Below are 14729 nucleotides of genomic sequence, written 5' to 3' on the forward strand. Positions count from 1 at the left end.
TTTTCTTTTTTTAGGAAAGGTGTAAAGCTTATGCACACGTTGAGTTTTTTTGTCACATGCACAAAATGTGTTTTCTCTCAATGATGTGCTACACTGTGACCTCCATGACACTCTATCAGTTGTTAGCAGCCATGTGTTGCGCTGATAATCACAATGACAGATGTGTGTGAGTGCGCCTTTGCATTTCCGTCGCTCCACTAAATGCAATGTAAAGCCTTCGCACCTCAGGTCTTAGCAAAGTGGTCTGACTTTTAACAATTCCATTCCGCATGGCTCACCGAACATCTGTATCCGTGGACAGCAGCCCCACAGCTTTGTCTTTGTCTTTGTCCCCTAAGTAGGACTCGGCCTGGAAAGTTTTTTTTTTTTTTTTTTATCAGTGTCAGATGAGAAGTGAGTGACGAAAAAAGATGACAGCTGTTTGACGCAGACACGTCAAGAGCGGGTACACATGTAAACTGGATCTTAATTTCAACAACAGGGCAAGAATGAGTGAAACTTCAATAGAGCTTATGGTAAGAAATCAAAAATTGAATTGACATTTTTTTTTAATTGCACTTCTTTTCTTTAAATTGTGCTTGCAGTGTTAAAAGGTTTGTTTAAGTGTGTTTCAGTTTCTAGAGATCGGGAGTCACCTGTACCTGTTTTATCCTAAAGTCCAACTTTCTTTTCTTATAATATTTAAAAATTACTTTAAACTACAAATACCACTTGTTAAACCAAGAAATTGTTAGGATCTTGTTATAAAGAAAAAAAAACAGACTTCAATAACATCATTTACATATGTATGGGTAAGTATGGAGATGATTTATTAAAATATGACTGCATTAAAAATGTGATGGTAGTCGTTCACCCTTTACCTTTTGGCGCATTTGAAAAACAGTCAGAAAGAAGCATGCAGAAGTTTACTGCTGTAAAAAGTAAAAATGTGGAGAAGTTTATCCTAAAAATGAGTGGGGTGAATAAATGTTTTTTTTAAAAATCATTAAATTGAAATTCCTGTTCGGTAATAATAATGACTTCTCTCATATGTTTTTTTTCTTTCTAATTGTAGAAATACAATAAAACAATCAGACGGTTGATATTTGCATTATCTGGTAAAACCAGGTGTGATCATCTTTAACAAACAAGTAGGTGTGCAGACATTTTTAAAAAGAGATCTTTCATCGGTTTGCAGGTCTGACATATTTATGTGACAGAAATTACCTTAGAAAAACCCGCACGTCACATTTTACATGATTTATTCCAAAAATTTTGGATTCTTTTACTTTAATGATCAACAGCTCAAACTGCAGCCCTCCAGGGTGGGATTCCTCACAGGTGGGGCAGCTACATCTGAAAAACCAGGACATTGGCCAGTAGTTTAAAACTCCTGATCTTCCAGGATAAGAAAAGTTGAAAAGTCAGCTGACCACTTTCATACATATGAAAAATTAGAAACTCAGAATTAAAGAAGGCTAAAAAAAATGTCACGTCGCTTCACTAATATGGGAAGAACTGAAAAAGTACGGCTTGTTCTTTGCAAATGACGAAACTGTAAACCATTTTTTTTCCTTACAGATCGGCTCCAAATAGAGTTTCTACACCAAAACAGCCAATCCTAATTTGAAATAGCTGTCGTGCAAAAATACTTCATGCTCACTGCCAAGCGCAGAAGTTGAAGGGTTTTGTTTTGCATTTGTTTAGGAACCCAACAGAGCAGATATTTTTCTAACTACGGAATTAAATATATGACAGATTGGCCAAAAAAGAGAATAATCAGTGTTTTGCAATGGCTCTCAAATAAACAACAAAATGCTGCTGTGAGACTTTTGGACAGCTGTGCAGAATCAAACATTTGCTTTTGACCTAATCTACTAAAAACTATTTTAAAAAGCTTTTTGGGTTACTCTATGATAATTAATCAGGTTGTGATAATTGCTTAAAAGGCCTTTGCCCATTAAAAAAAAAATCCCCTGTGAGAATCTTAGTCAGAGAACATCTGCAAATGTAACGTCCTGTTTTTTCACCATGCAAAAAAAAAACACATAAAAACATAGAACACAGACAAAACATGCCGTGAAGACTCCAACATGTATAAATCTATACTGTGGTTACCTAACGTCCTGGTTTTAACAAAGTTGCAAAAAAATTAAATTTCACCTCAGCAGATCCACCAATCCAACCTACTGCAAGCATACTGATGCTTCAAACTTTTAATTTGATATTTGAAGTAGTTCTCAGCTGTACAAGAGTACAAGCGACAAAGCCACGTGAACAGTTTTGTTTTTGATATAAAAATGTTTTTTTCTCACAAAATAAAGTTTTTGCCTGTTCAGATTAAACGTTTCAGTGACTTTTGGTGCTCTTATTTAAAGAGATCCAATCTATGCTTACAACAGAGTCTTCATCAACACAGTATTAACGCAAAATAATCATGAAATCATGAACAAAAGTACAGGAAAACTTGCAAGCTGAATGCTACAATGGTTCATTGCTATCTCACAAATATTATTATTATTTTTATTATAATAATTATTATTTATGTTAATATGAATGAAAGATTTGGTTTCTTACAAACCAGCAGTTGGATTATTTTATTATTGATGTAAAAAAAAACATGAAAAGGCCCATTATTAACTGGTGGAAATGGCCTGAAATGTAATTAACTATAATCAGAAATGATAACTCGGAACTGCACTGAAAATGTGTTGTCCTGATTTCTTTCAAAGGCAATACAGTTCACCACCTAAATTATTTTTCTTTGTGCACCAAAACAGCCTCAGCTCCCAGTTCTGTCATCATCGCAGCCGGACTCTGAGAAGGTGCTTCAGCCCCCTGCTCTGTTTCAGCTGCCACTCACGACCCAGGATCCCCAGCAGCTCCAGCAGCAAAGCCAGCTCCAGTCTGAGCTGCAACAACAGGAAAACTCTGGGGCAAACCTTGAGCAGCTGGCAGAGTCTGTGTGTGTAAAACATAGGAGTCTGCTTCTCCTGCTTTTGGGAATCTCCTTTTTCACAGCCGTTTCAGGGCTGATATTCTATATACACCACATTTTCCATGTTGAGAAACAAACACCTATGCCCCCTGGTAGGTCTTAAAAGCAGAAACACATCAACATGAGTAAGTCGACAGACATTTTCACCATTTGATCTAACTGGTGTATCCTTTTTCTTTTTGAAATAGTGACGCCCTGCCTCTCACAAGCTTGTCAAAGGGCCGCAGCCCGTCTGTCCACCTTTGCTGATCCGTTCACTCAGACGTGCGATCACTTTTTATCCAAATGTGGATCAGATACAATTTTGCTGACGAGTGGGGGGAGACAAAGAGGTCAGGGTATACCTGGACATCCACAAAACCAGATGGAAAAGTCAGTGTGGACGCAGACGCCCAAAGGGGAGAAGAAGGTCAGGGGACTGAAAGAAGGAAGACTGCAGAGCCGAAAAACTCTGTTGCTGCAATACCTGAAGGGGATGTTAGGTGAGACTCACACCTCCACTGTCATATTTTGACAAAGTGCTCTAAGTGTTCCATTAGTAAGACTACCCTGGAAAAAAGCATCAACTTTTCCAAGTAGTTTAAAAAGGAGTAATACACAATGGGGATCAACTATGAACTTTTTCAAAATACTTAAATTGTTTTAAAGACACTGAATGTTTGGTTTTAAAGTCTTTTCATCTATTTTCAAAGTGTTCCCAGTGGTCCTGTAAATATGATTACACCATTTTCAGCCCAATTAAAAAAAACCTGTGGGATTTTCTAGGATTTTCTGCAGTAGTTCATTAAAAATTTGCCTCTGAGTTTTGGGCGGGACTGTCAGTTTGGAGCAATCCCGCCCCCCTTCCCCTCCCCGTTGCTGAGAGTGTGGAGCTTGTGGTTCACCCAGTTTATTTTCTACCTCACAAAAAAAAAGCTCTTTTTCAAACTGCTTTTTTCGTCTGCTCCTGATTCCTAACAATTTGGATAAAGAAAACTCAGAAATGCAATTTTGAACTTAATTTTCTTAATGTACGCCCTCCATTATCACAAAAATACCACAAGAACAAGATATGATTTTGACCAGAGTGGGTGCTTAAGTTCAATCCTGTCGGTGTGATGAATCCAGATAAAACTTTCACTTTTTAAACTGATCTACCAAAATAAATCTGCTTTTTGACAAACACTATTATGATAGGCTTGTCAGAAAAAAAGATGGAGTGGTGTGTCATGAAAACATTCAGGTTGTGCAAAAAAAAGAAAAAACAGATTTGTCACACAAATAGGAGAAGGAATAAAAGCATCTCCAGCTTTTACAAATGTCAAAAAGCTTGTAACTATCTCCTGGAATAAATAAACAAATACCCCCAAACATTAAGAGATAACTGTAGATAAGGGGTCTTTGTTACACACTGTGAGTAGCAGACAGGAAGTCACTAAAAATAAAGTGAAGAGAAAAGTAGAAGAAGAGAAAAGTAGAAAAAAACTGAGACAGACTACGACTCCACTGGAGTTTCTCAGTTAGTAGTCACAGAATTCCCTGTGATGTCATTAACAAAACAACAAAGAAAGTTGTGGTGAAACTATATTACTTTTGCATAACAAGTTAAGAAAATGCATAAATTAATTTTCAAAAAGGAATGTATGTTAGATTCCACATTTCAACCACAGATTGTAGTTTCCTATCCAACAAGAACTTGTCTCATCAAATTTGTGTTCTTTTTATTTTTCCTCAGAGACCAACAAGAATTCACATAGTTCAGCTGTTCAGAAAACAATGGACTTCTACCAGTCCTGCTTGAACACAAGTTCAATAGAAGCTGCAGGAGAGAAACCGTTCCTCGCCCTCATCCAGAAGGTATGAGAATCCTTTTTCCTTCCCAACATAGTCCTAGATTGTAGACAGTGATGGATACTCCATTATTTGTGTGGTCACAAACTTAAAGTAATAGGTCAGAGACAATGAGACACACAGCAGAAAAACACACATTTTAAAATCAAATTTCGGAATATTTGATGTTTTATCCTTATTTTCTACAACCACCAATTTATCAATCAACAAAACTTAAACTTATCAGAGACAATGTCAGAATAGAGGAGTTCTAGATTCACTGCCACAACGATCAAGAGTAATTGTACCTCAGTTTTTTTAAGTTTTCTTGCTATCATGCCAATAAATGGAGATATTATTTCTAAACAAGTGGGCACAATAACAGTTATTGGTACACTGAGGAACATAAGGTTGCTAATAAACCAGGAAAACCAACTACAAAACCTTTAACAAAGTGTGGCAAAAATTGCTAATTGAAAAATGTCCTAAGAATTTTTGTTCATTTTGTGTGGTCTGATTGAATACAGCTTGGAGGTTGGCCTGTATCAGGGATCTGGAATAAGACTGATTTCAACTCTACCCTGGCTTTACTGATGAGAGACTACGCCACTTTTCCCTTCTTCAACCTCTATGTGGGCAAAGACCCAAATGAAACCACCAGTGGGGTAACCAAAAGAAGATACATCCAGGCCAGTATAGATTGGACTTAGCTTGTAAACCTCTTATTTTTGCTTAAAAATAATGGAACGTTTTTGCTATAGCTGCAGTGTCTTCCTACATACAGATTGATCAGCCAGACCTGTTGATCCCAATTGAATGGAACAGCAAGACAGAAAAATCTGGAGCTAAAGCTGAGGTTGATGATCTCTGCTGATTCCGCAAATATGGTGTAAATTCACCGTCTCCTAAAACTAACCTTGTGTATGTTTGTGTCAAGACTCTACGTCCCTTCTTGGCTTTGTGTCAGAAGTACCTGGCCCTTCTGGGATCTCCTCAGACCACAAGCACGATTCATGTTTACATGTTCATTTCTTTGTCATCTGAGCTTGCTGTGGCAGCTTCACCTCTTCAGTATCGCCTGCTGAAAGGACAACTTCATCAGCACATGTCCATCGAAGAACTCCAGGTAGACGCAGATGTCATTTCTTATAAATGTTCTGTTAGATGTTTCGATTCAACATTTTTTTGGATACAGCACAGTCATTGAAGAGCTCTCTGTTTGTATAGATGATGTGACTGTATTTATTTTAATGTTGCATTTAAATGTCCATGCTCTCTCAGAGACAGGCTCCAGCCATTGATTGGTTAGGCTGCCTGCAGGCCGTTTTCCACCCGCTGTCCCTGAGCAAGGACGATCATGTCCTCCTCCATAACCTACCCTACATTGTTCACATGTCTCAGATCATTAACAAATGGCAGAACAAGCCTGATATTAGCAACAGGTACTATAGAACATTCCAAAACATCACATTTATGAGAGTAGTTTTTTTCTCATTTAACCCTTTCCTGTCATTTGGCTCCACTTAGCGGTCCCCTGCACACTTACATGCTCCTGAACCTGCTGCACACCCTCATGCCCGCCATGGACTCAAGGTTTTCAGAGACATCAAAGGCTTTTTCTGGGGCTCTGGGAAACGATGACGAGGTTGAAAAGGCCAGCAAAAGAAAATGGCAGATTTTTATGAATACTTTGCCATCAAATATAATATATATTTTTCAAATGTTTGTGTTTTTTTGGTGAATCAGAAAATTCCTCGTTGGAAACACTGCGTGCTGGCAGCTGAAAGAGGATTTGACTCCGTTTTAATACACCTTCTCAAAAATGTGACAGCACACAGAGAGGTGAAAAAGAAACCATGACGCACCATGACAATGAATTTTACGTTGACGTCTACTAAAGGTTTTCATTGTTCAACAGGCAGAAAAAATGACTGAAGATGTCTTCTTCTTCTTTAAGTCCAAACTGCATCAGCTCAGTTGGGTCGACCAGAACTATTCCCAGCTCTTCACAGATAAAGTACGATGAGAAAGAAAAATCTTTCTATTGATGCATTAAAGTTTGCTCTACAATTGATTGTTGTTGTTTTGTTTAGGTCAATTCCCTTATTCCAAGACTGTGGACTCCCATCAGAACCTCTGGAGAAAATGAGCTTGACCTGCTTTTTTCCCAGGTACGGCCCAGGTCACAGCTTTCACAACCTGACTGATCCTTGACCTCACGTAACTTTTCTCAGCTGTGTTAATTAAAGGCCACAGCTTTAATCACCCCTGATCTTGGAGCCTGTTTGCTTTCAGGTAAACATCAGCTCTCACAACTTCTTCTCCAACTACATCCAGCTACTGACACTGTGGCAAAACAGACGCAGTAAACTCTTAATTTCTCCATCTGAGCCTATCGATGTGTAAGGACTTGCTCCGCAACTTAAAATGAACTGATGCTAGATTGTGGTTTCGAGCTTGGAGACATGTTTTTGCTTTTTCCTTCAGCCTCTCTGTCACCCCTTTCCCTTTGGGTAATGAAGTCCTCGTTCCAATGGGAATGTTCATTCCCCCTCTTTTTCATCCCACGTATCCAAGGTAGGACGCCATAACAAAGCGTGGGTTTTGCTGTTTTCATCTCATTAAAGCCTTTTTGTTCACACTTTTGTAGAGCATATAATTACGGTGCTGCTGGCTTCTTGCTCGCCAAAGACATCTTTCATTTATTATTGCCTGAAAGTGAGTAAAAAACTAAATAACATTTTGTGACTAATGGTATGAATGTTTCGAATGAAGTCTGGCAATGTGGCGAACAGACTGCTTTTCTCTTTGTATGCTTTGGTGTTGATTAGATCCCAATCATAAAAAGTAACCATCAAGCATAAAATGCAGAGTTTCAAATAAACAAAATTGTATTTAAAAAAATGTAGAGTATCAGCTTTACTTTAAAGACACTCTCCTTTAATATGCAGAGAAATTTGGAAATTGTTTAAATGCTGTAATGTAGACTTGGAAATCATGCAATACCTTTGATCAATATTTAATCTGGTATGACAACAAGACACTGGTCTGAAGTGATATAAAGTTGATACTGGACCATAAGGTTACCGGTATATGGATCAATCTGACATAATCTATTTGTTAAAGTTCACTCCTACAGCGACACAGTTCCGGCCGTAGCAGAATGTTTGTTGGCTCACTACCTCAGAACGACGGAAAAAGCCGGCAGGAGTGGTGTGTTGACCCTCTCGGCATCACAGCAGCAGGAGCTGTGGGTGCAGTACTCTGCCCTGGAGGTGGCACTGACGGTGGGGAGCCATTCTTTAACTCTCTTGTTGCCGTCCTCTTTTTTTTTTTCTTTAAACATTTAGTGAATTTCTTCTTCAAGGCTTATCATCAGAGTCTGATCCCCCATTCTGACGACACCTCCCTCCTGGGGTTGTCTCACACTCACCTGTTTCTTACATCTTTTTCCCAGGTATTTTTTTCTTGATCTTAAATCTGTTTTCCTTTCAAAAACTGACCCTTTGTTTTGTTTTTCTCAAGATGAGCTGTGACAGCGACCCTTATCAGGAATTCATGCCCTTGGATCCCGCCTTCCTGATTGCAGTCTTCTGTGCCAGATCAAATCTGTGTCCTGCGATGCAATGTTCTGTGAAAAATTATCATATTTCACCACAATCATGCGGAAGTTTCCTGTAAGGACAGGCAGGGATTTTTTTTTTCGGAGTATATAATTGAACTGGGTAGCTGTAACATTCAGTACAACCCAAAAGGGATTTTTAAAAAATATATTTTTTCAGAAATATTGAGACGGCGTGTCTGCAAACTGCATCAATTGCACGAGTTAGTAATTATTCATTTAAACAGAAAATAAATATTTAAAAGAATTCTTGTTTTTTTTCCTTCTCAGAGGTGGGCAAATTTATATGCACACAACGTTACCAGAAGTATTTTTTCACCCAGTCACACGATCAGAATTAGGTGTCCTAATCATTTGGCCACAGGTGTATAAAATCAAGCTCTCAGGCATGCAGACTGTGTGAAAGGATGCGCCGCTCTCAGGAGCTCAGAATTCCATCGTGGAACTGTCATAGGACGCCACCTGTGCAACAAATCCAGTCCTGAAATGTTCTCGCTCCTGAATATTCCACAGTCAACTGTCAGCTCTACCATAACAAAATGACACACAACAGCAACTCAGCCATGAAGTGGTAGGCCACGTAAACTGACAGAGTGGTCAGCGGATGCTGAAGCGCATAGTGCAAAGAGGTTGCCAACTTTCTGAACAGTCAATTGCTGCAGAGCTCCAAACGTCATGTGACCTTCAAATCAGTCCAAGTACAGTACACAGAGAGCTTCATGGAAAGGGTTTCCATGGCTGAGCAGCTGCATCCAAGCCACACATCACCAAGTGCAATGCAAAGCGTTGGATGCAGTGGTGTGACGCACGCCACCACTGGACTCTAGAGACGTGGAGACGCTTCTCTGGAGTGATGAATCACTCTTTTCCATCTGCTAATGTGATGAACGAGTCTGGGTTTGGAGGTTGCCAGGAGAACAGTACATTTCTGACTGCATTCTGCAGAGTGTGAAATTTGGTGGAGGAGATATTATGGTGTGGACTTGTTTTTCAGGACTTGGGCTTGGCCCCTTAGTTCCAGTGAAAGGAACTCTGAGTGCTTCGGGATCCCAAAACATTTTGGACAATTCCATATTCCCAACCTTGTGGGAACAGTTTGAAGCGGCCCCTTCCTTTTCCAACATGACTGCACCAGTGCACGAAGCGAGGTCCATGAAAAGATGGATGACAGTCTGGTGTAGATGAACTTGACGGGCCCGCACTGAGTCATGACCTGAACCCAATAGAACACCTTTAGGATGAATTATAGCAGAGACTGAGAACCAGGCCTTTTCCATCAGTGTGTGACCTCACCAATGTACTTTTGGAAGACTGGTCAAAAATTCCTACAAACACACTCCTCAACCTTGTGGACAGAGTTCCCTGAAGAGTTGAAGCTGTGATAGCTGCAAAAGATGTACCAACATCACACTGAACTCTCCGGGTTAGGAATGGGATGGTACTTCAGTTCATTTGAGTCAAGGCAGTTGAGTGAATACTTTTGGTAGTATAGATTATTATTATAGTATACACATTTTTTTACCTTCAAAAAACGTAAAGTAATAATAGATCTACCTATTTGTCTTTCTGGTTTTTACTTCTTTAATTGATGTGCCTGCTTCAATGACTTCTAATCCGGCTTCAAAAGAACATAGCAACAGAAGATTTTTTTTCAAATATCATAGAAGAACTGTACCATTTTCATTCAAAACTGCAACATTTTTTTTCTTTTTGTAAAGGAAGGACAGAGGTGAAAGTGTCTAACTAATTCTGGTGGAAACAGTTTTAGAAAAAAAAAAAGGGAAAGCACAACTTTAGAGCTGATGGAAGAGGCAGGAACAAGCAAAAAGAACCCCACTGGCAGAGGCCTTGGAAAAGCTGGAGCCAGGCGTCTGGGACAGCTTCTGAAACGAGCCATCCAGAACCCTGAGCCTGAAGATCCGACACGAGGGAGGAAAGATGTGCTGCCCAGTAAGTAACTGTCAGAACCAGCAGTTGTAATAGTTCTGAATTTCTTTGATAAACTGTACAATCATTTTAATATGGTTAACTAAAAAAACAAAATTAATGGTACTTTGAGGAGTAAAACCTGAGTCAGTGTTCCCCAAGAACCAGGCTTGGGAAACACTGACCTTGATAAATAATGAGTTTTAGAGGATCATCTGCTTCATTGATAAAATTAAAATACAATGTATGTTTAATCTGCTGCATTTACAATAGATTTAAATTTGATCCTTATTGGTAAGTCAAATCTTTACCTTCTTCCACTTTCGGCTTCTCCCATCAGGGGTCGCCACAGCGAACGAGTCGCATGGTAGATTTGGCAATGTTTTACGCCGGATGCCCTTCCTGACGCAACCTTCTCAAACCGGGCTTGGAACCGGCATAGGTAGAGAAGGGAATAGGGAGCAGCCCGGAGTCGAACTCGGGTTTCACGGATGGAAGGCGCCGCAAACCAGCACGAGCTAAACTGGCAAAGTCAAATCTTTACCAAGACTCGTAAAATTAAAAAGGAGGAAGTCCACAAAATACATTTTCTCAACATTCTTATCTGAACTAAGGTGGAAAAAATGTAAAAACAAAACAAAAAACTGCAACTTTTATTGTGAACGTCGATTTTTACCAAACATGACATTCACAAACTCTGTTTGACTAGGAAACAGGTTTGGTCATGGTGTCCCTCTTGGCGGAATAAACCATCTCCCCAGTGTTTTCTTGCTCTTTGGCAGAGTTGTACGAGAATAAGTGCTGTGATTGGATTTTCTCATCCATGGCTTTGTGTTAATGGACTCTTAAGCTTTTTTTTCTTTGTGTTGACAAGTGGTGCGTTTTTCTTACAATCATTGCACCACCTCCTCTGCCACACTTTTTTACAGCGGTCCACTGCTGTAAAAAACAAAACAATTCATGTCAGCATCACTGCTGTGTGTTGGCTCTGCTCTCACCAGTCGTCATTCCATTGTCACTGGATGTGGCTGCTGTTGATGCGTTTACCTTTACAGGCAGTTCTGTTTGGAACTTGGGAAACCTTCTATTTGCTCTTTAGTGTGTTATAATTGTTGGAAATGGTTTAAAACTTTCATGCCATCCTTTCAAAACCATAGCAACAAGAGAAGCGTCTCTCATCATCTCACCTGGGTCGCGTCTGGTCTCGATGGCGAATTTGTCAACATTCCACTTCAGTAGCCATGAGACACATCTCCCATGATTTATAAGAGGCTTTTCATTGTCCTGGAAAATGCATCTCGACTCATAAATGAATTTGTTTACTCAATAAGTAAGGTATTAATTTGCAATAAAGGCTCCCCACATCGTTGAATGTGATGTACCAGTCAACTTCTGCTGATTTTCATTCTAACTTGCAAATTATTTTATTGTTAATAAAGATAATTCCTAGAATTCTTTTTAATAGTTTTAACAAAACAAATTCAAAAGAGTATTTGTCTGCTATGTTAAGTGTCTTTGTTGTATATAAAGTGTGTTCCAAACTAAAAAAGCTTTGTATTCAGGATCAAAAGGCATTTGAAATTGATTATATTGGTCGAAAAAGATAAACGATCTATTTTTACTAAGAAGATTAGCTTAAGATACAGAGTGAATAATATGACTGAATGTACAATGTCTCTGCAGAGCTTTAATCAGGACAAAAGTACACGCGGGAACTTTGTTGAGAAAGATTAGCATAAGACTAAACTATAACCTTTTAAAGTAAAGTTTTTTTATTTTTTAGAGACTCCTTTACGTCTTTTAAAGCATTGGATTCAAACGCAGACTAAGAATGCAACCGAGAAAGACTCCACCAAGCTGGCTTTACCCGAAGTATCTAAGCTTGTCCATGGTGTGGTGCATCTGTACAAACATGGAGGCGGCATCTCCATGGCACAGCTCAAGCAAAAACTTGCTGCCGAAGGCTATGATGTCACAAAAAACAACAGGCAGGTCAAGGCTGCAACCAAAAGGCTAGTAAACAATGAGGCATTTGTGCGGACTACAAGAAGTGCATCACTGAGACTCAACAAAAAGGTAATTTTGTTTTGCCGCTTTTCTAAAATGTGTACCAGCAGTAATCCAACACTCTTTGTTGTCCCCTCTTTTCTCACACCAGATATTAACAGGCAAAAGGCCAGTTAAGACAAACCCTGTGAAATCCCCAAAAAATGACTCTCCGATCAAGAGGGAAATCCCATAAACCAAAGGGCAAGACACACATGAGGGCACAATCAAAAAGGCAAAGCTGTGAAACCAGCTGCCCGAGTTGAGGAAAACTGCAGTCAGGGAGCAAAGATCTGCAAAAATTCAAGCTGCACAAGCAAAGAATATACAGAAAAACGGGTAGCTGAGGGGTGGATAAGTTGCCATCAATGGTTGATGTACAACCAGAAAAAACCTAAACATTCTTACAAGAAAACCTGTTAAGAGACAGTAACTGTGTGAATTAATTCTTGTCTTGTTACTTTGGAGAGTATCAAGTGATTACATGTTTTATTTATCCTACATGCATTGATTACATGTAGGATGTTTCCACAGAGAAATTATTTCCTTTTTCATGTTAGTTGATCTCTTTGGTGGGTTACCATGGATCCAAAGTTTCCCATGTTGAATGAAAAGATTCTAAAAGATTCAGAATAGTGTGTGAATGTGGCCTCTAAACTTGCAGCAACTAATAACAGACTAAAAGATAAGTAACATTTTTTTTTAAACTTTACAACAAAGATCCTTATTTTTATTTAGACTGCCCAGTTTAGATCTAAAATACAGTCATGTGGTAAACATTTTCATTGTGTGGTGTCTAAACAAAAGGGTATAGTACAGAATAACACAGTACATGTTTAATAAGTCCATTTGTCATTACTGGACATTTGGTCCATCCACTAAGACCGCATCCATACACGCAACAGGTCCTGTTTGTCAACTATTAATTCAAAATCTGTTTGTCACAGGACGCCCCACACTTCCTCGAAGGCACTGCATATTTTTGCACAGGTTAGTGCAGCAGATAGGGGATAGTTACTTATAGACACAGTCTTTTCTGTGTAGTCCACGTTCACCTGTTTAAAGAGCACAAACATAAAAAAATTGGATGGATGTCTGATGCACACAGATTGGTAAAATGGTCAAAATCATTTTAGTTTTCTCACCGCTCCGTGTGCAAATGCTCCGATCACCACAGCAGCCGGTCCCTCGGGCACCAACGTCCTGGGACCCACGGCTTCCCCCGAAGAGAAGGAGGTGGCGATGCGAGGGCAGCCAGGAGGCAAGTGGTCAGACACTGGATTCTTAATGAGCCTCAGAAGCTTTTGAGGACCATCAGCTGCTCTGACACTCAGCTTGTGCAGAAGCTGGACTAAATAAGGTTAAAAAGCAAATTAGAAGAAGAAGATGACATTGTCTACACAAACTACACCATTCCAGCTTTACCCATCAGGCCACAGAAGCGTGTGAACGTTCTTGGGATGCGCGTCTGTGGATTGATCTCTATTAAGGAATTTTTCTCTGTATGGATGTAAACCTGCAGTAGGCCTGCCCTGTTCAATGGACTATCCATCAGCATCAGAAGACACTGTAATGAAGCAATTAAAAAGCACAAATCATGACTGACTCATTATTGAAGACAAACAACAAAACAATAACTCTTACTATTTCAATTCACCACAAAAAGAAAAAACTTTAATCTAATTTTTTTCTTTATATATGTCTGCCATAATAAGAAAATTCTAAAAGACGATGTTAAAAACACAATTTTCATTGCGGTGAGTCTTTGATAGCCAGATATTTAGAGATGTGATGCTTAGAATGAAAAACAATCAACTAAACACAACAGAACCGGAAAAACACATTTCTTATTTTTGATAATGCAACAACACATCTTTCTCTGACTCACTGTGGCTACGATCAATAGAAGAAATACTGACCTGATGTGTGATGTCTGGTCTAACTTGTCCCGGATCCCTCCCACTTTTGACAATAATATTTTTGTGTTGATCGCAGTTTAGCAACTCAAACGTTTTTCCGACCTGTAACACAGGGGGAGACACAAAACGAAATATCGATTGAAGAAGATTTATAAATAATGACCTAATGTGATGAGCAGGGCAGATGCTGCCATGCAACTTCCGAGTCTCTGACGCGTCACCTTCACTGTTTCTAACGAGGCCCCCTCCAAAATGACAACAAGTCTCCTTTCTGCCATTCGGTCGTGAAGGCTTCGCATATACTTCGCAGGTTTGGGTTCATATTCGTCCAAATGCTCCAGACCACGCTTCTTTCCTTCGGAGGTAGCCATGCTGTCTTCTTTCGCTGGAGCCTCCTATTCGAGTCGCATGATTAGTGCGTCACTGAAAC

General features: G+C 39.4%; 2 protein-coding genes and 1 long non-coding RNA gene across 5 annotated transcripts; 2 read left to right on the plus strand and 1 right to left on the minus strand.

Moving 5' to 3' along the window:
- Window positions 1-363: 363 nt before the first annotated feature.
- Window positions 364-8655, plus strand: kel (Kell metallo-endopeptidase (Kell blood group)). 3 transcript variants are annotated; one of them, XM_011485429.4, is made up of 18 exons: window positions 364-515; window positions 2760-3069; window positions 3166-3459; window positions 4692-4813; window positions 5314-5475; window positions 5571-5642; window positions 5724-5912; window positions 6068-6228; window positions 6314-6431; window positions 6533-6628; window positions 6705-6803; window positions 6880-6957; window positions 7082-7188; window positions 7274-7363; window positions 7437-7504; window positions 7913-8073; window positions 8154-8243; window positions 8312-8655. In XM_011485429.4, exons 1-18 carry the CDS (start codon window positions 489-491, stop codon window positions 8465-8467), a joined length of 2400 nt encoding a protein of 799 aa, XP_011483731.1. In that variant the 5' UTR covers window positions 364-488; the 3' UTR covers window positions 8468-8655. The 3 variants fall into 3 exon arrangements, 2 of the variants coding, with proteins under 2 accessions (XP_011483731.1, XP_011483732.1); XM_011485430.4 differs by having other exon boundaries at window positions 6744-6803; XR_013648384.1 differs by lacking the exon at window positions 7437-7504.
- A 1435-nt stretch (window positions 8656-10090) lies between these two features.
- Window positions 10091-12809, plus strand: LOC144984586 (uncharacterized). Its single transcript, XR_013648385.1, has 3 exons — window positions 10091-10358; window positions 12118-12410; window positions 12493-12809. It is a non-coding gene; the product is annotated as an uncharacterized LOC144984586 (long non-coding RNA).
- A 392-nt stretch (window positions 12810-13201) lies between these two features.
- Window positions 13202-14729, minus strand: emg1 (EMG1 N1-specific pseudouridine methyltransferase). Its single transcript, XM_004077969.5, has 5 exons — window positions 14521-14729; window positions 14300-14401; window positions 13806-13947; window positions 13526-13731; window positions 13202-13435 (listed from the first exon to the last, which is right to left on the minus strand). The coding sequence occupies exons 1-5, from the start codon at window positions 14668-14670 to the stop codon at window positions 13322-13324; spliced, it is 714 nt and encodes a 237-aa protein (XP_004078017.1). The 5' UTR covers window positions 14671-14729; the 3' UTR covers window positions 13202-13321.

The sequence above is a fragment of the Oryzias latipes genome, chromosome 16, assembly GCF_053564925.1.
Source record: "Oryzias latipes strain Hd-rR chromosome 16, Olatipes_Hd-rR_3.1".
Lineage (NCBI taxonomy): Eukaryota > Metazoa > Chordata > Actinopteri > Beloniformes > Adrianichthyidae > Oryzias > Oryzias latipes.

Bases quoted from the DNA above. Each gene is read 5' to 3' on its own strand.
- kel (XM_011485429.4), top strand. From the start codon at position 489: ATGAGTGAAACTTCAATAGAGCTTATG. The intron at 5,476-5,570 runs GCCAGTATAGAT...TCCTACATACAG, and splicing joins CCAAAAGAAGATACATCCAG to ATTGATCAGCCAGACCTGTT. The intron at 7,364-7,436 runs GTAGGACGCCAT...ACACTTTTGTAG, and splicing joins TTTCATCCCACGTATCCAAG to AGCATATAATTACGGTGCTG.
- emg1 (XM_004077969.5), bottom strand. From the start codon at position 14,670: ATGGCTACCTCCGAAGGAAAGAAGCGTGGTCTGGAGCATTTGGACGAA. The intron at 13,948-14,299 runs GTCAGTATTTCT...GCTTCATTACAG, and splicing joins GACCAGACATCACACATCAG to TGTCTTCTGATGCTGATGGA. The intron at 13,436-13,525 runs GTGAGAAAACTA...CTCTTTAAACAG, and splicing joins GAGCATTTGCACACGGAGCG to GTGAACGTGGACTACACAGA.